Genomic DNA, 20,753 nt, shown 5'->3' with positions numbered 1-20,753 from the left:
CAGAGATAGGGGGGGCGGCAGATTAGGGGTTAATAAGTGTACGGTTAGGGGTGTTTAGACTCAGGGTTCATGTTAGGGTGTTAGGTGCAGACTTAGAAAGTGTTTCCCCATAGGAAACAATGGGGCTGCGTTAGGAGCTGAACGCTGCTTTTTTTGCAGGCGTTTTTTTTTCAGCTCAAACTGCCCCATTGTTTCCTATGGGGGAATTGTGCACGAGCACGTTTTTCAAGCTGGCCGCTACCGTAAGCAACGCTGGTATTTAAAGTTGAAGTGGCAGTAAATTGTGCTCTACGCTCCCTTTTTGTAGCCTAACGCAGCCCTTCAGAGAACTCTAAATACCAGCATTATTTAAACGGTGCGGGGGGAAAAAAACACGCGTAGCTAACGCACCACTTTGGCCGCAAAACTCTAAATCTAGGTGTTAGAGTTTTGAGATCCTGATGGAAAAACGGCCCTTGAGACAGAAGGTCTGGTCTTATAGGAAGTGACTAAGGCTGGCAACTGGACAAGGTCCGCATACCAGAACCTGTGAGGCCATGCTGCTGCTATCAGAAACACATAAGATTGTTTCATTATGATCTTTGAGATCACTTCCAAAGGTGAAAAAATGTAAGCAGGTTGGGGAAACCATGGAACTGCTAGAGCATTCATCATTACCGCCTGTAAGTAAAATGGTTGAGGTAGTTGCTCATGTAACACTTGCTTTAACTTGTATGACTTTGCCTTTAAGAGAGTGTGCCTTTAACAGAGTTAAAGTACATTATTAATTGCAAGTAGCTGACACTGTATTTCACTGAGTCATGCTACACTGGTAAACAACCAATGGGCACTAATGATAAGTAGTCAAACCCAGACAGAACGAGGGTGTAACTCTGACAAGGGGGGCCACTCACTGACACTAAAAGAACATCTTGATAACATATTAACTGAGGGGTTAATACTAGTTATTTGTTAAATGATTAATTATATTAATTGCAGTGTGCTAAGTAATAAAGCTTTTATGGTGTTTCAGCTATTATATAAAGCTATGAGAGATTGTTAAAGCTAAATATTATTGTTACTGTATTTGGCAGAAGTAATTGTATAAGAACACCTTATCAGAGAAATATGAAGGGTGACAGCATAAGCATAGGAATGACGTAAGGGATAGTACCCTGGAATGCCCCTGATAAGCTTGGGTGAGGCTAAAGCAGACTGGCCAGATGCTTTGGGCTTCAGCCAACCTGCAGAGAGTGTCTAGGGGTCTGTTGATTTGTGCAAAACTGTTATATAAGTTAACAGTATAAAGTTGTTCCCAAGACCGCCTTCTCCTGTTCAAATTGCCCAGATGTCTTCTCCAATCGAGCCACAGGACAGGATGATGAAATGGGGGATCACGGTGATGTATTACTTCTATGTTTAAAGCTAGCTAGAATTGTTTAAGCAGTGGTATAACATAAGATTGTTATCAGTAGTTGTGCAGGCAACTTAGTTATAATCTGTATTGCTAGACAGTAATTGTAATTACATAAGAATTGTAACTGCATAAAGGGTGTAAGCATGAACAGAGTTTTGTGGTATATTGTTATTATAACCATATTGTGGAATAAAGCTATTATTGTTAGTAAGTATTGCAAAAAACCTGTGTGACCTGTCATTTATTTCCTTGCTCTAAGTGAAATATGATATATATAAATCCTGAGAATACCACAAAACACTGCCTGAGGATCCCTGGACCTGGAGAGGTATCTGGGATGTTCCTTGTTTAGACGAGAGGCCATCAGATCTATGTCTGGAGGACCCCACATCTACACAATCTAACAGAACACATCTGGATGGAGAGACTACTCCCCGGATGTAGAATCTGACATTGTGACGATTTTCTCTTTAATAGAGGCCAAGCCTGAAGAGCTCTGAAAATAGCAAGGAGTTCTAAGAAATAAATTAGTAACCTCGCCTATCAAGGATTCCAAACTCCTTGTGCTGTCAGAGACCCCCAAACAGCTCCCCAACCTGAGAGACATGCATCTGTTGTGATCACAGTCCAGGTAGGACAAATGAAGGAGGCCCCTTAAACAATAAGGTGATGGTATAACCACCAAGTCAGAGAGAGTGGAGAGTTGGGTTTTAAGTATATCAGTTGTGATATCTGAGTATAATCCCTGCACCATTGGTGCTACATGCAAAACTGTAGAGTTCTCATATGAAAACAAGCAAAAAGGATTGCGTCCGATGCTGCAATCATGAGACCTAAAACTTCCATGCACATAGCCACTGAAGCGAATGATAAGAGACTGAAAGTTTAGACAAGCTGAAACCAATCTCAAACGTCTCTTTTCTGTTAGGGATAGAGTCATGGACACTAAATCTATCTGGAAATATATTGAGCTAGTACCAAGATATTGTCCAAATAAGCAAACACCGCAATACCCTGCTCTCTGATTACAGATAGAAGGGCACCTAAAACTATTAAACAAATTTCTTGGTGCTGTTGCAAGGCCAAATGGAAGAGCAACAAATTGGTAATGCTTGTTTAGAAAAGAGAATCTCAGAAAACAATTGTGATCTGGATGAATCGGATTGTGAAGGTAAGGGACCTGTAAGTCTATTGTGAACATGAAGTGACCTTGCTGAACAAAAGGCAGAATAGTCCTTATAGTTACCACCTTGAAAGTTGGTACTCTTACAAAACCATTTTAAGTTTTCAGATCCAAAATAGGTCTGCTAAGAATTTACCTTCATACAATGAATAGATTTGAATAAAAAACCCCATACCTTGTTCCTGCTGTGGAACTGGGAAAAATTACCCCTGAAAGTTCTAGATCTGAAACACATTTCAGAAAGACTTGAGCTTTTACTGTTTTTTTTTGTTACATGGGTAAGAAAGAATCTTCCCAAAGGAAGTCTTATTTTGAATCCTATTCAACACCCCTAAGGAATTATATTCTGAATCCACTGATTTTGGACAGAGTCTGTCCAAACTCTTTGAAATAACTTTAGTCTGCCCCCTACCAGAAGAACTGGCTTGAGGGCCGCACCTTCATATAGGTTTAGGATTTAGTTTCTTATAAGGCTTGGATTTATTCCAATTCGGAGATGGTCTTCAATTAGAGCCAGTGGAATTAGGGGAAGGAGTGGTTTTCTGTTCTCTATTCTGACGAAAGGAATGAAAACAATTGGGAGCTCTAAATGTACCCTTAGATTTCTTGTCTTGGGGCAGAAAAACTCCCTTACCCCCGTAACAGTGGAGATAATAGAATCCAATTGTGATCCAAAACAATTTTTACCTTGAAAAGAGAGAGATAATAATCTAGTTTTATATACCATGTTAGCATTCCAAGATTTAAGCCATAAAGCTCTTCTAGTTAGAATAGCTAAAGACATGGATTTGACATTGATCTTCCTAACATCAAATATAGCATCATAAATAAAATGATTTGCATGTTGAAGTAAAACAATAATGTTAGATAATTTAGAATCTGAAGACAACTGCTCTGCTAAACTGTCAAACCAAAAAATAGAAGCAGCAGCAACATCAGCCATAGATATAACAGATCTAATAATATAGCCATAATGTAAATATGCCCTTCTTGATAAGAAGCTTCCTATCTAAAGGATCCTTGGCTATAGGTAAAGGATACAATTTCATAAACCTAGAAGGGTTAAAAGAGGTACCAGGCTTAGACAATTCTTTAGGTATCATATTAGAGATAGCGTCAGGAATAGGAAATACTTCAGGAGTAATAATAGTAGTCTTAAATACAGAATTTAGACAATTACTAGCTTTATCATCAGGATATTTAGACTCCTCAATACCCAAAGTAAACAAAACTTCCTTTAAGAGAGAACAAATATATTCTAACTTAAATAAAAAAAGATTTGTCTATATCAGTCTCTGAATTGGCATCCTCTGAATCAGAGGAGACCCCATCAGTAGAAGATACATCTGTATGCTGAAGGTCAGAACTTAATTCACTAAGTTTAGGAAAATGTTGCAAAAACCTTTTATATTTATTTGAAGGCAAAATAGCAGTCATTGCCTTCTCTATAGCTGTAGCAATAAAATCTTACATTTCTGCAGTAATGCTATGTACATTTAGACTGAGATAGAATAACAGTGTGTGTATTTGTACTCATAGATATATTTAACAATTTGTTAAACAAGAGTCACATAATAGAGGTGAATAATTTAGATTAGCTTAATTACAACATGCATACTTAGCTTTGTTAAATACCTGTTTAGGCAGCTCAAATCCTAAGGGTAACATCAGATGCAGGTTCAGTTTGAGACATAATTGCAAAAAAAAAATTAGAAAAAAATAAAAATAAATTAATTCTGCAAATTTATATCCATGCTCCTAAATATGATAAATATATAACAGACTTGAGAGAATGGAAAACAGAGCGAAAAAAATATAAAAAAGAAAACAGATTCATAAAATGCTGCATGAAAGCTCTCTAAGTGTTTACTGAGAACACTGAATGAGCTAGGGGCGGAGCTTCTAATGGCAATTTTGGTGGGAACATTTTGGCGGGAACAAAAAAATGGCACACAATGATGACACATCACCCTATGACATAAATAGCATCATCACATGCGCGACATGCAAAGCTGAAGAGGATTTCTAAAACACCTATCACTCTAAAAAGCAGGTAAGAATTTTGATTGTATATACACAAAAAAAACAAAATGTACCTAAAAAAGCCTAATGTATACTTCTATTATAGCTGCATAAAATGTGATTATCAACATTCCATGAGGCTAACATAAAATACTTAGCATCCTAATTTATAAATAAATTACTAGCTCAAACAAAAACTTGTATGTTTCACAGACTCTACCAACCTTGACAAATATTTAGCCACAAATAAAGTCACTAAAAAAGATCACTGAATTACTGACACAAGGCATGTATACAAACAATATATAACAACTTTACTTAAAAAGTGCCCAATCCATAGCTGAGAGTGTCATATATAATAAAAGTATATACTTACCGTGTAAGACACACACCCACATATATCAGACAGCCAAACCAATACTGAAACATATCACCAGAGGTAATGGTAGAGGAGTTTAATGTCGATCTGTAAAGGGAGGCAGCAGATGAATGTTCTTAGATGTTCTAAGTCATTAGGATCAGTATAAGGGTCACCAAAATTATCATAAAGTTTAACGTTTTTAGATTTTGACATAAATTTTGGTTTCTTTGATTTAATAATTTCTTCAGAAGAAGAAGAATTGTCAATAAAATCATCCATAGATTCATTAGAAAATTCCTCAAATTCTGGGTAATATTTTTCAATTTGCAAGTCCGAAACATCCATATTATCGGATGAATCAGAAGCAATTAAAAATTTTCTTTTTCTAGACAGTTTCTTTTTAATTTTTATGTTTGAATCACTTTCTGAGTCTGATGAGATGTAGTTGCGCTGCAAGGCAGGCTGGGAAATGTCAGAACTGCGCTGACGTACATTAACTCCTTTATAAGTGACATGAGATTTGTCATATGGTTTTGACTTCTTTTTAGATGAAGCTTTTCTAGGCATATTTTCTTTAATTTCATTCATAGAGTTAATTGCAGATTGAAAATGCATCATCTGCTGTTTGAAAGGCTCTAAAGAGCTGTCAATTAATTATTTGACAGATTTCTCAGAAAACTGAGATTTATTGTCATCAGACATGTTTCAGCAAACTAAAGCAATTATTAGGAATAAGCCTAACAAAAGTGAGGGCTTAATAAGTATAAAGATATATAATTAAAATATTATTGAGGAAAAAGTTTTTAAAAAATTATAATAAAGATTTAACTTGTATAATATGATTACTAGCTAAAACACTTAAGGGTTAAATAACATCTAAACGCTTACAACTAAATATCTAAATATGTAAAGAGCAATAATACAAAATGTTGCCAGATGTGAATTAGCAACAGTTCCGGAGACAGCCTGAGGTGGAATGAGGGCGGTAAAAGGAGAAACTGAGATTGACAGGAGAAAAGGCAGGCAGAGGAAACGTCACGCAAAATGGAGGCGTGACAGAAGAGAGAGGAGAAAGGAAACAAGATGGTGGACGCAACCGGAGGCTGCTACGCATACAGGACAAAAGGAAATAGCAGGACACCAGGGGAAACAGAAGATTGAAATATAAGCATAAAATAAGACCGGATTAAAAACGGAATAGATGTTGGTAAGTAATAAGAAAAAAACGGGTTAAAAACAGCTGGAAAGATGAAGTAAAAAACGGCTAAAAAGGCAAGGGTATAAACGAAAGTAAAGTAGGTTAAAAATTGAAGGAATGTAAAATACGGAAAAAACGGGTAATAAGAAAGTAATAAAAGAAAATAAAAAATAAAAAATTAGATGTAAATAGAGCAAGGTTGCCAAAAACAACAAATATAAGATCAATAGGATAAGAAAAAACTTTTAAAAACAAACAAATATATATATAAAAGAAAAAACGAATAAAACAGTAGAAGAAAATAACAAAACACATTAATTTTTTTTATTATAATAACACAATATACTTATCTCTTGAGCAGCAAAGAGAAAAGAGGAAGATTTGACAGTTACTGGCTATTTTATGAATTGCTGGCCTCTTCTCATTGGTCATTTTTGTCCATTTCATGTCAAACTCTGTTTTCATTGGTTAATAAGTTCTGTTCTTTCTTGTATTCATTGTTTATTTAAATTTAATGTACTTTAAAACGCTGCCCGCAGTAAAGGGAAAAGATATAAAGCAAAATATGAGTCTCTGTCCTTGTAATAAAATCCCCGTGACCGAATTTACAGAGAGCCCTAGAATAGATTTCCCATAGGCGAAAACATGGCATCATCAGACAATACTCCCTCAGACAAACACTGTACTTAGAGAGGAACTGTTATAAGCTTGTATAATGTGGCTATTCCCAGAGAACCTTAAGTAAAACAGGCTTATACAAAAGGTTATTACCAAGGGAGATAGCTGGTTTACTTAGTACAAGTTCTTTTTATAACACTTTACAAAATCAAAATAAAGTGAATGAAACAGATGAAATGAAGCCTTTGTATATTTTACATAGTTGTAAAGAGTTGTGTTCTTTAAAGATAGAAGGCAGCAAACAAGCAACTTATTGGTATTGTCTGAGAAAAGCAGAATTTTATAGCAAAGTCTCTTTATAGTTAAGCTTAGAAATGAGAAACTGATTTGCAGTCTGCAGTGTCCATATATCAAGAGGTATCAGGTTACAGCAGGCAGAGTGTGTGATGCAGAGAGAAGGAGAGAGCCAGATTTAACCAGTTGTGAGCACTTTAACAGTTTGTATGTCAGCAGAACTTTGGATAAGAATATATACAGCTAGAGACAATTGTATATAAAATTAATGATACTTGCGAGTGAGTTTAGAACTGCAGAGAGCGAAGTTGGCACTGAGTCAAAATGGATCACAGCAGGGAAGATGTTCTTATTTCCTGGTAGAGGTAAACACTCAGTAATGGAGCTGGCTGGAAAATTAGACTGCAGAGTTAACACAGACTTGCAAGAGTTGCTGCCAAAGACTGTTCCTTGAAGTGTAAAGCAGCAGGAAATGCTTCTTAGGTTTAGAAGCTGGAGAAATGACAACAAGGATTTCCTTTAACAGGTACAAAAGCAGGATCTGTAGATTTTAGCTTTAGAGCTTGAAGCAGAGTGGGAACTACAAACTTCAATTATCAAGCAAAGCACAGGTGTATTGAACACACCTTTAAAGGGAGGTGAAGGAGTGGGTTGGTCTTAGTTCTTAAAGCTACAGGAATATTACAGATCCCCCCTTTCAGGGGCGCCCCCTTCCCGGCTCCAAACCTGGTTTGTCAGGATGTAGACGATGGAAGGATGTGAGCAATTGGGGAGCATGTAAGTCCCTAAGGGGTATCCAAGAATCCTCCTCATGACCATACCCTTTCCAATGTACTAGATACTCAATTGTTCTACCCCGGCGGCGCAAATCCAGAATTGATTCCACTTCGAATTCCGTTTGATCTTCTATCAGCTGAGGAGAGTCCTCGATGACTTGAGGAATATTAACATCAGATCCTTGATAGGGTTTAAGTAGAGAAACATGGAAGGATGGGTGTATCCTGTAAGATACAGGTAGATCAAGAATCGCTGCATTAGAGTTGATCATTCTTTTTATCTTGAACGGACCTATGAACTGGTTAGCCAGTTTTTTGCTTGGTACCTTTAATTTGAGGTTTTTTGTTGAGAGCCAAACTCTATCGCCAACTGAGTATTGAGGTGGTGTTAGATGTTTTTTATCAAAATAACTCTTTTGGGTACATTTAGATTTCTCTAAGTGAATCTTTAGGGAAGTCAAAGTTTGTTTCAAATTAGAGACATAATCAAGAGCATAAGGTGATTTTGAGGTGGAGATGAAGTTGGGTACAGTGGTTGGATGGTAACCATAAGTGGCAAAGAAGGGTGAGACTTTAGTAGAAGAGTTGATGGAGTTGTTGTATGCGAACTCTGCAAGCGGTAACCATTCAACCCAGTCATCCTGGTTCTGTGAGATATAACACCTTAAGTATTGCTCCAAAGTCTGATTCAGTCTTTCAGTAAGGCCATTAGATTGGGGATGAAATGCTGTTGTCATTCTAGAGGAGATTCTTAACAATTTACATAGTGCCTTCCAAAACCTGGATGTGAATTGAGTCCCTCGATCAGTGACTATAGAGGTCGGTAAACCATGGAGTTTCACAATGTGATCAAAGAATGTTTTAGCTGTTGTGATAGCGTTTGGAATTCTCTTAAGAGGTATGAAATGAGAGAGTTTAGTAAGATGATCTATAACCACTAATATGGTTGTGAATGAATTAGATGGTGGTAATTCGACTATGAAGTCCATTCCAATCATGGTCCAAGGGACTTCAGGTATAGGTAATGGTTTTAGTAAACCAAAAGGTCTGTGGTGTTCTTTTTTGCAAGCTGCACATACATGACAATCTGACACAAAGGTAACTACATCTTGTCTTAAACCAGGCCACCAGTAATTCCTTGTTAATAAATCCTGGGTTTTAGTGATTCCAGGATGACCGGACATAGGGTTCGTATGATGTAGATGTAGGATCTCCTTCCTTACAGAAGGAGGAACGTATAACAAATTGTTGTAGAAGTATAAACCTGAAGTGGTGTCCTTTACGCAGCATGATGGAATGGTAGAATCTTTTAGTAAAGCTAATAAAATGTCTTTTTGTAGGCTAGAAGTTACAGCTATAAACTTGGTCGACGGTATAACTGTTTGTTGTTCTTCCTTTTCATTATGTTTAATGAAAGAACGGGAAAGAGCATCAGCTTGGATGTTCCTTGAACCTGGTCTATATGTGATCTGAAAGTTAAATCGGTCCAGGAATAAAGACCATCGGACTTGTCTTGATGACAAGGTCTTGTTTTTTCTAAGATATTGTAAATTCTTATGATCTGTAAGAACTGTAAAAGGTTTGAGTGTCCCTTCCAGTAGGTGTCTCCAGTGTTCCAGGGCACATTTGATAGCTAGAAGTTCCAGGTCCCCAACGGAGTAATTCCTTTCAGCTATAGACAGGAGTCGAGAGTAAAAGGCTACAGGATGTAGGACTGAAGTATCGGTTTGTTGTTGGGAGAGAATAGCACCAATACCAACAGTGGAAGCATCAACCTCTAACACAAATTGAAATTCTGGATTAGGAAGCTGTAGGATAGGAGCTGAAGTAAAACATTCTTTTAAGTGCTCAAAAGCTTGTTGGGCTTCTACAGTCCAAACGAGTCGATTCTTACCGGTTAACTTAGTTAGAGGTTGGACAATGGATGAAAATCCTTTGATGAATCTCCTATAAAAATTAGAGAAGCCTAGAAACCTCTGAAGTGATTTCACAGAGGTAGGTACAGGCCATTTGAGTATGGATGTAACCTTCTCTGGATCCATGTTTACACCGTTAGGGGAAATTATGTAACCCAAAAATTTTATTGTCTTTACATGGAATACACATTTCTCAGCCTTGGCGTATAGCTGATGTTCTCTTAATCTAGACAAAACCCATCTTACATGTTTTACATGATCAGTTAGATTTTTGGAGTATATCAAAATATCGTCTAGATATATTACAACACACACATCCATTAAGTCTTTGAAAATATCGTTTATGAAAAATTGAAATGTGGCCGGAGCATTAGTTAAGCCGAATGGCATAACATTATATTGAAAGAGACCATAACGGGTTCTAAATGCTGTTTTCCATTCGTCACCGCTTTTTATCCTGATTAAATTGTATGCTCCCTTCAAATCTAGTTTGGTAAAGATGGTTGCATCTGTTAACTGTTCAAGTAATTCAGGTATTAAAGGAAGTGGATACCTATTTTTAATCGTAATAGAGTTTAATGCTCTGTAGTCAATGATTGGGCGTAAGGTCTCATCTTTATTTGTGACAAAGAATATGCCCGCTGCTGCAGGAGAGGTTGAGGTAGAAATAAAACCTTTCCTTAGATTATCGTCTAGGTACTCTCTGAGAAATTTTAATTCTTTTTGAGAGAGTGGAAAAATTCGGCCGAACGGTATGATAGACCCAGGTTTAGTATCAATGGGGCAATCATAAGGTCTGTGTGGAGGTAGATTTTCGGCTTCCTTAAGGTCAAATACATCTGAAAAGTCTGAATACTGCAATGGTATATGAGGGTGTAGAGTTTTGATTTCCACACAGGGAAAACAGGTAGCAGAACAGTATGGGGAAGAGAAAGTTACTGTGTTACTGCTCCAGTCTATTTGAGGGTTGTGTTTTCTTAACCAAGGATAACCCAATATTAAGGGGTGTAGTGAGCTAGGAATGATATCAAACGTAATGTATTCTGTATGACCCATGTTACAAGAGACAAGTAAAGGAACAGTATGGTGTGTGATTGGGCCTTTTAAATAAGTAGAGCCATCAATAACCTTCACATAGATAGGGGTTTGCTTTTTCACACAAGGTATTTTATTAGTATCTACAAGGGTTTTGTCAATGAAGCTTCCATAAGCTCCAGAATCTATCAGCGCCTCAGTCTTGAGAAGATGCTGGTCCCACTGTAAAGACAATGTGAAAGTTAATTGTGATTCATGAATGTTATCAGTATTTGGGTTAACTATAAGAATCTTACCCCTTTTTTGCCGGTTCAGAATAGGGCAGGAAGAGACAGTGTGTTCTTTATTCCCACAGTACATACAGAGGTTTGAAATCCTCCTTCTCTGTTTCTCTTCTTGGGATAATGGTCCTCGGATGGCCCCAATTTCCATGGGCACAGGGGCTGTGGAGGTCTTTTCAGAATGAGAGGGTGTAAACCTTTTGAGGTAAGTTTCTGGGTGTTGTTTTTCAGCTCTCCTCTCTCTGTATCGTCTGTCCATGGCTATGCATATCTTTATGAGGGATTCCATGGTGTCTGGAGGTTCAATGCGAGAGATCTCATCCTTAAGATGTTCAGAGAGACCTAAACGGAATTGTTTTTTTAGACTTACAGTATTCCACTGTGAATCTGTAGCCCAGAGCTGAAAATCTGCCACATAGTCCTCAACTGGACGTTTGCCTTGCTTCAGGGTGCGCAAATTTGTTTCTGCGGTTAACTGGGTGTTGCAATCCTCATATAAGACAGCCATCTCCTTAAAAAATTCACTGATAGAATTCAAAATAGGATCATCAGTTTCATAAAACTTATCAGCCCACGAACGGGGATCTCCAGTTAGATAAGAGATGGTAGTACAAACCTTGATCTTGTCAGTATAATATGTCCTGGGCTTCATGGAAAACATCAGCATGCATGCATTTCTGAATTCACGAAAGCGTGTTCTTTCACCAGAAAAAATGTGTGGAGGGTTAACCTGTGGTTCAGGGTGATCAGCCTCTTTCCTTGAAAAGAAATCATTCATTAACCTCTTCAGGGTGTGGTTTTCATTTTTAACTTCAGTCAAACCTTGTGCTAAAATTTCAACTTTCTGGTTTAAGGAAGCTATTTCAATTGCCATTGAGGCAGGATCCATGATTTTTTTTATATACAAGCTTTAAACTATAATGTATATATGTTAGTACATTTCTTTATGGCTTGATAATTCTGTTATATCTGTTATAAGCTTGTATAATGTGGCTATTCCCAGAGAACCTTAAGTAAAACAGGCTTATACAAAAGGTTATTACCAAGGGAGATAGCTGGTTTACTTAGTACAAGTTCTTTTTATAACACTTTACAAAATCAAAATAAAGTGAATAAAACAGATGAAATGAAGCCTTTGTATATTTTACACAGTTGTAAAGAGTTGTGTTCTTTAAAGATAGAAGGCAGCAAACAAGCAGCTTATTGGTATTGTCTGAGAAAAGCAGAATTTTATAGCAAAGTCTCTTTATAGTTAAGCTTAGAAATGAGAAACTGATTTGCAGTCTGCAGTGTCCATATATCAAGAGGTATCAGGTTACAGCAGGCAGAGTGTGTGATGCAGAGAGAAGGAGAGAGCCAGATTTAACCAGTTGTGAGCACTTTAACAGTTTGTATGTCAGCAGAACTTTGGATAAGAATATATACAGCTAGAGACAATTGTATATAAAATTAATGATACTTGCGAGTGAGTTTAGAACTGCAGAGAGCGAAGTTGGCACTGAGTCAAAATGGATCACAGCAGGGAAGATGTTCTTATTTCCTGGTAGAGGTAAACACTCAGTAATGGAGCTGGCTGGAAAATCAGACTGCAGAGTTAACACAGACTTGCAAGAGTTGCTGCCAAAGACTGTTCCTTGAAGTGTAAAGCAGCAGGAAATGCTTCTTAGGTTTAGAAGCTGGAGAAATGACAACAAGGATTTCCTTTAACAGGTACAAAAGCAGGATCTGTAGATTTTAGCTTTAGAGCTTGAAGCAGAGTGGGAACTACAAACTTCAATTATCAAGCAAAGCACAGGTGTACTGAACACACCTTTAAAGGGAGGTGAAGGAGTGGGTTGGTCTTAGTTCTTAAAGCTACAGGAATATTACAGGAACTGGGCTTCAATATGCTTAGAAGCGCCTTTCACAGAAGAAATCAAGCTCATCATGCTTCCCCACCTTCTAAGGAGGCAACGTTTGTAAAACTGAGGTGGGATGTGTATTTATAGGAATTTGAGGTTTGGGAAACTTTGCCCCCTTCTGGTAGGAATGTATATCCCATACGTCACTAGCTCATGGATTCTTGCCACTTACATGAAAGAAATTAGTGCTCCACTTTTAATCTAGGCCTTTATATTACAATCTCAAAACATGTAAGATGTTCACTGTCCCCTTTTATTTCTTTTGTGTTGGTTATTTTTTTTTTTCTTCTGTAAAGGTTTGTGAAAAACCCCTGAGAAACCCCTTGAAAATTTAGCAAAACCTCTGTTTCTCATATATTTTTGTGCGTTTGATTACATTTTCCTGTGAATATTTATGTAAAAAATTGCTCTAGAAATAAGAACAGTTTAACATGTGGTTGCAGGAACACTGTTTGAAAATAGTTTTGATTTTTCTTATCAGAAATGCATATAGTAAAGTATATTAGTAAAGCACAGTTTAAATTCTAATAATTTCTTAAAGAGGAACATAGTAATATACATGAGTTTTATAAAAGCCTTGTATTGAGTTTGGCCAATGTCACGAGCCTCAGTATCATGGAAGATAGATTGTATATATGCATGTTTATTTTTCATGCTTTCCCTCAAGGCTCATAGGAATCATATTTTCCACATGCTCAAACATTCTGATAAATGTGATTTTACTGAGGTTAATGATCTGTTAAGGCTCAAAGGACAAGTTTTTAATTCACTAATTGAACATTAAAATACATTACCAGCAAATAATGTAAGCTCCTCTTGCTTAATACTAATAGTTTGAAATCTGTGTTGAGAGTTGAATTTACAGAGATGACATGAAAAATGAGATACAACAAAGTGCTAAAGCAAGTAAAACACTTTTTTATACAAACGACACATGTATATATATGCCTGTTACAAACAACTGGGCATATTTCACATTTCAAATTTAATGAAGAGATGGCAATGTCTCTGGCTGAAGGAAATGCTTTGTTTTCGGTGTTTAATTCCATTCCCAATTTGTTTTTTACCTATGGAGTTTTTACAAGAAAAACATAATCTATGGACTGATTACCACATCAGACATTTTGCTGTCGGCACTTAGAAATATGGGTATTAATATAAGTGACAACATTTCTGGTTTTAATTATACTACTGAGATGAGTGATGCTTTGTTTGATATCCACTTCCTGATTCCAGTAACAATTATTTGCATATGTCTGTTCCTGTTGGGCATATGTGGGAATCTGTTAACAATTCTGATTTTCAAGAGGTATAAGAATATGCGATCAACAGTTAATATGTACCTCTCCAGCATGGCGGTCTCTGACATTCTTATTTTTCTTGGTCTGCCTTCTGATTTGTATAGAATTTGGAAGTACAAACCATATGTGTTTGGTGACTTTGCCTGCAAGTTTCTGGTCTATCTTAGTGAGACCTGCACATATTGTACAATTCTGCACATCACCACAGTTAGCATAGAAAGATACCTTGCCATATGCTTTCCACTGAAAGCAAAGATCTTGATAACAAAAAAGCGAGTTAAAATTATTATTGTTCTTTTATGGTTATTTGCATTACTCACAGCAGGGCCAATTTTTTTTCTTTTTGGGGTTGAACATCCTCATGGATCCGTTGCTGAAGAAAGCAGGGAGTGTAGACATATGGAACATTCAGCCCAGAATGGGCTCCTGCAGATAATGATTTGGATCTCAACTATTTATTTCTTTTTACCTATGTTTTTCTTGACACTCCTGTATGGGCTCATCTGTAGGAAACTATGGAGTAAACACGAAATCAGGCTACAAACTGCTGCAAACAGAGGAAGGCACCACAGACAAACTGTAAAAATGTTAGGTAAGTCACTGGTAGACTACACATATCTGTATATATGTGTTTTTCTCACTCTGGGTATTACACTCCTCTGCTGATATTACATACAGATGGGTATGTTGGAGGAAAGGTCCCAAATTGCAAAAGATTAAATATATCTGAGATTTTTTTAGCAGCACACATAGTGTACAATTGTCTACATACATCTTTGTATTTATATATATATATATATATATATATATATATATATATATATATATATATATATATACCCATACATACCAGAGTTCTCTGGTGTATTTGTGACAATGTATACAGATTACTTCTGTGGCAAAGGAAGCAGGGGTTCTTATCTAGATGTGCTAATTAGCAATAGCAATACAATAATTTTTGTGGCTCTTACTTTTATGTAATGGAGGGTTTTAATCACACGCTTTTTTTTTCAAAAAATAGTTTCCCCGGCTGCTTTTGCTTGTTTGTACTTTGCTTCTCCCCTGCCCAATTTCGCTATAAATGTTGTGGGCATGCTGTGGGGCTTGCAAAGTTGCGCTGCTAGCCTAAACCTGCCTGCCTATCTGTGCTCACTGCTCAGTGACATGTGGAGCAGTGGAGTCACTCACTGCTGTGCTGTCTCTCTAAACGGGAACTGGCAAATCATGAGGGGATGCCTGGCACCTGACCGCATGACTGTTTGACACTGTCTTTAAAATGAAGGAGCCACGTATGATGCCCACCAGACCATTACGGTTACAGTACACTAAGTGCACACTGAACAGGTAGGAGGGCGGGCGGGGGTCTGGGGGTGGGCAGAGTGCAGAGGTGATTGGCCATAAGAAGCGGTAGGCACGCGGCCCGGGGCTGTGCACTGACAGGCTTGGAACAGAGTCAGAGAGCAGAATTTTCATAGTTTGCACCTAAAACTTTTCTTTAGTGATTTATTTTTAGAGTGCTCGCCTCTGTTTATCTTTCATTTGATGCTCTGCTGAGCCAGGGAGCAGCTCTAGGCATGCGCTTTATAATTAATGCAGTGCAGTTTACATATTTTTTAAGTGTGTGTCTGAGTTTTTGTGTGTGTGTGTGTGTGTCTCAGTGTTTTTGTGTGTGTATTTTTGTGTGTGTGTCTGAGTGTGTTTCCGAGTGTTTGTGTGTGCATCTGTGTATGTTTTAAGTGTGTCTGAGTTTTTGTATGTGTGTTTGCCTGTGTTTTTGTGTGTGTCTGCTTTCTGGGGGGGGGGGGGGTGACACCATAACTTACCGCACCGGGTGACACCAACCCTAGTGACGCCACTGCTTTTATCTCCACCATAACATAAATGAATATTGCTTTTGCTCTACAAATAAGCTTCACTTAGCAGCAAAACATTCCTACCTTCTGCTGATGAGAATGAGATGCTGTATATCTAATTTACATATCTTACCCAAATGCATTGGTAACAATGTTTACAGAATACTTCTGACAAAAAGTAAGCATGGATTCTTGCCTAGATGTGTTAATCGGTTATACAATTATTTTTATGTATCCCTCTCTCTTATTAATTAACAATAAGTCCTATTGATGTAACTGATACATGCACAATAAATAAGGGTTTTCACATTAATTTTTAATTACATTTATTTTCTTTTTTTGCCTGTTTTGACTTGTCTAGCAGTTCTGTAAGGGACCAACAGCCGACAATTTCTACCAGGACTTGTTAGGAACTAGCAGAGGGTTCCTAGATTAACATCATTTTTCTTTTTTGATGTTATTTAGATTTTCCTACTAAAGAAGGCCTTTTGTCACCTGAAAGGATCTGAAGTGATCAATAGCTTTTTAGGGGATTGTATATACAATTTTTCACTCACATGAGCCTATCACTGAATTATATAGATTTTAATATATCTATTAAAAGTTGAATTTTAAGGATAACCTTAGTGCACCCGATTCTCATTTTTTTGTTCTTTGCCCTATTATCCTAGGTACCATAGAGTGAGGGTAGCACCAGGCTGTAAGTACTATATCACAACCTGTAGTTTACTTGTATAAAATCAGCCCTGTATGTTAAAGGGATAGTACCAACTATAACTGTAGTATTTTGTGATTTTCTGAAACTGAAACTAGACCATAATGGCTGAATTTGATTTGAGTAAAGAACTCAAAAAATTGTCAGATCAAACTGAGAAAAATACATTGGGGCTAAAGTCAAAAAGTGCAACTACTAGCAGAATTAATCCCTACTGGTTTCAGAATATGAAGGAGAAAAATATGCACTTAAAAACAAATGAAAAAGCAGTGGAATGTGGGCATGAATAATTTCTATATTGATAATGGAGTAGTTTCTAGAGGTCTAAGGATCATAATATTTCCCTCATAATATGTCTGAAGAAATAAAAAATTAAGTTGAGTTCTCCATCAAACTATTAAAATTTATTTTTACATAGGAGACAGAAAATATCACATTTAACTCTGCTAAGGTAAAAAAATAATACGGATTTGAAGGAGTTTAAAACACTTGAGGAGTTTTAGAATAATTACAAAAGAATTAGGGAGGAGACAGAAAGATTTTTGAAGACTCTCTGTTAAGAAAGTATATATTTTGTTTCATAAACAAGAATCCTACAAACTCTGATTCTGAAACCTCAGGTAAAGGAAGTGACTAAGAAAATCAGACAGAAAGGGGTGGTAATAATAATAAAAATACCACTTATCTGACTCCACCAACTATCAATATCCCCTTAGGCACACAAGAAGGCAAGAAGGCAAGAAAGAAAGTTAAGGACTAGTATACATTGAGAACCCCAAAGACCTCAGACCCTCAGGGGGAAGAGGAAAAACTGCTAATTATCAATCTATCAGAAAAACTGCTAATTATCAATCTATCAGATAAGATTAGGTCCCCTGTCCACACCTCTGTTTTACAAAAAGGCCCCACTTTTGTTCCTACCAATACAATTGACAAGTTTGAAGTAGTTAAAGGTGTTTATCTTTTTCTGAGGAATGTACTTGTTACAAAATGTTTTCACAATGAAGAGAATAGTGGAAATTTGTCCCCAAGTGAGAAATACACTCTAAATGACTTAATACGTCTGTTAACCTGAATCTGAGAACTCTAATAATTTGAGAACAATTTTGAAAAATAAATCCCAATTTATTCCACCTAGCTCATCCTCTTCTGAAGTTGTGACATTTTAAAATTCGGTATGTAAGGAGATAAACGATTTACCAGATACCAGGGTACCCCAAAATCTCACTACCAAGGAAAACTAGCTTTGAAAGATTTACAATCTTGGGATAATGTTGTCAAAAGGCTAGTGATAAAGGGGGAATGTTGTACTCTGGCATAAGAACATGTATGAGATAGAAGCAATGTATTTCAAAATACAAAAATGTATAGAAAACTTTTCTCAGACCTGTCTTCAAACTGTTTAATGAAATATAATAAAAACATTCAAGAGGTCTTTGATGAGGGCACAATAGATAACCAGGAGAAAGATTATCTTTGCATGAAGGTCACCAGTGTAGCTACCATTTATTTCCTCCCTAAAGTACACAAGGATATGTCTAATCCCCCAGGGAGACCCATAGTTTCTGAGAATCTTTCCTTATGTTAAAAGGTCAGTGTATATATATATATATATATATATATATATATATATATATATATATATATATATATATATATATATATATATATAAAGAGAAAAAGGACCCCTATATTCCAGCAGCAGACTATACCTCATAAATATTTAACATTGCCATAGGTGAAAAAAGAGAAAAACAAGCAGGGTAGTACATTAATAACAGAACAATGTATTTGATTTATAGCAACATTACATCAAAATTCTGCATCAAAGCATAACAACCCTTGTATACTCTGCAGTCAGTCCTTTTTAAGAAGTCCGTTATCCAGATTCATATAAGAAAGAAAACATCCCAACTGATGTATATTTGTAATCCACATTGGAAATTAGAAAGTTCCTGCAGGCACAGCACTGTCATAATATCTAACAAACAGGTTAATTCTGAACAAATAACTTCTCATTTGAATACTCTCAATACTCCTTTTAAATCACTTGAAAGTAGCAGTACATGCCTGATGGATCACAGTGTGACCGTAGTGACAGGAGATTATTCAAACAGTGCAGCATGAGTCAAACTTGATTTACCTGTTGTCGAGCGGCCATAGATCAGCTGTGTATTACCTGCTCTTCATCCACCCAAGTAAACTTTTTCCGGTTTCCAGAACAGACATTATTTATAAAGCTTGGGTTAGTTCTTACCACTCATAGGTGAAAAGGCCCTTTAGTGACAAGTTTGCCTTTGGTGGTATCGATATGATGATATAACATTGATTGGAGTATTACCTCCATAAGTTTTAAACAGGATACTCTGCCTTCTTTTTCCTCCTACTAGGATTGTAGAGCCCCCCGGTGAAATATATTAACATATTGCTTATTCACAATGTAGCTAAGTTCAATAGATTTGTACAGAGTTAAACAGTAACAATCCTAAGTTACAATATATTATCTTTTTGTTTTTCTTTAAGATTGTGGATTGTGCGCTGCAAAGTGTGAAGGACTGCTTTTATTTACTGTAGAGATTTATGAAGAATCAAATTAAAAAACACTATTTGCATTGGAGATTTAGGTAAAATAATTGAATAGTTATAAAAAATGAACATTATATATATATATATATAGGAATTATATGTATCAATCTCCCAAAAACGAACCAAAATGTATTTCCTCATTTAGACCTGAGGGTTTTAGACTTTTGGTGTTGAATATCCACTTACTCTCTCTACGAAAAAGAATCTGATCTAGATTCCCTCCTCTACCTTTTATGTCAACAAGTTCCAGACCTCTGAATCATAAAAGGTTTTTATTGCTTGCATGATGCTCCATAAAGTGCATAGCAACGCTGCTATTTTTAATGCACTTATTCTTTATATCACGTTTATGCACTTTTATTCTTTCTTTGAGTTCTCTGTATGTTTTCCCAATGTAATACATGGGACAATTACATACATGATACCATATATACTCACTTTTACAAGTGATGTGTCCCTTCACTGTGTAAAATGTGCCAAAGTTTTCCCTGTTAGCATTTTGTTGCAGACTGAGCAATGTGTACATTTAAAATTTCCATCTTTCTTTTTATTACTTAACCAATTTCCTATAGCCATTATTTTAAGATGACTATGAACTAGCATATCTTTCAAATCCGGCGCTCTTTTGGGTGTCATTAAAGGAGTATTTCCAACAAATTTGGCTATAGATTGATCAATCAATAAAACATGCCAATATTTGTTCAGGATTGCACAAATGTCTTGCCATTTATTATTGTATGTACCTATGAATCTTATCAAAGAACCATCTTCAGATTTAACATTTTCATTATATAGTAGAACTGTCTTTATTTTTCATTTTATCAAAGGCATTTTTTAGACATTGTTGAGAATACCCTCTTTCCTTAAATCTCTTTTTCAAGCTATTTGCTTCTGTCTTAAATTGATTGAAATCTATACAGTTCCTTCTATGCCTCAAATATTGGCCATATGAAATATTTTGAATACGTTTTTTTGGATGATGACTATCAAAAGATAGTAGTACATTTCCTGCAGTCTCCTTACGATATGTGGCCGTTTTTAATTAATTATTTTCATTCATGATTCACAGGTCCAAGAATGTAATTTCCTCTGTACTATAATTGTAAGTAAATTTCAAATGTTGATCATTATTGTTTAGTTGATGCACAAATTCAATTAGTTTCATCTCAGTGTCCTCCAAGAGGAGCAACACATCATCGATAAATCTCAACCATAAAGCAATTGATGCATTAAATGTCTCATCACAATTCAAGATACAGTCGTGCTCCCACTTTCCCAGGTAGAGGCAAGCAAATCGTGGGGCACAATAAGTCCCCA

General features: G+C 36.4%; 1 protein-coding gene across 1 annotated transcript in view; it reads left to right on the top strand.

Annotated features, from left to right (window-relative positions):
• The first annotated feature begins 14,126 nt into the window (after nucleotides 1-14,126).
• The window catches only part of LOC128664033 (growth hormone secretagogue receptor type 1-like), a 52,092-nt gene continuing 45,465 nt past the window's right edge, over nucleotides 14,127-20,753 (top strand). The window contains exon 1 of the mRNA XM_053718689.1: nucleotides 14,127-14,874. Coding sequence (XP_053574664.1) covers nucleotides 14,127-14,874 — 748 coding nt within the window. The remainder of the gene's footprint in view (nucleotides 14,875-20,753) is intronic.

The sequence above is a fragment of the Bombina bombina genome, chromosome 1 (genome assembly GCF_027579735.1).
Source record: "Bombina bombina isolate aBomBom1 chromosome 1, aBomBom1.pri, whole genome shotgun sequence".
In the NCBI taxonomy this organism is placed as follows: Eukaryota; Metazoa; Chordata; class Amphibia; order Anura; family Bombinatoridae; genus Bombina; species Bombina bombina.
Note: the sequence above shows the minus strand (reverse complement) of the source record. Positions and strands in the feature narration are given on the sequence as shown.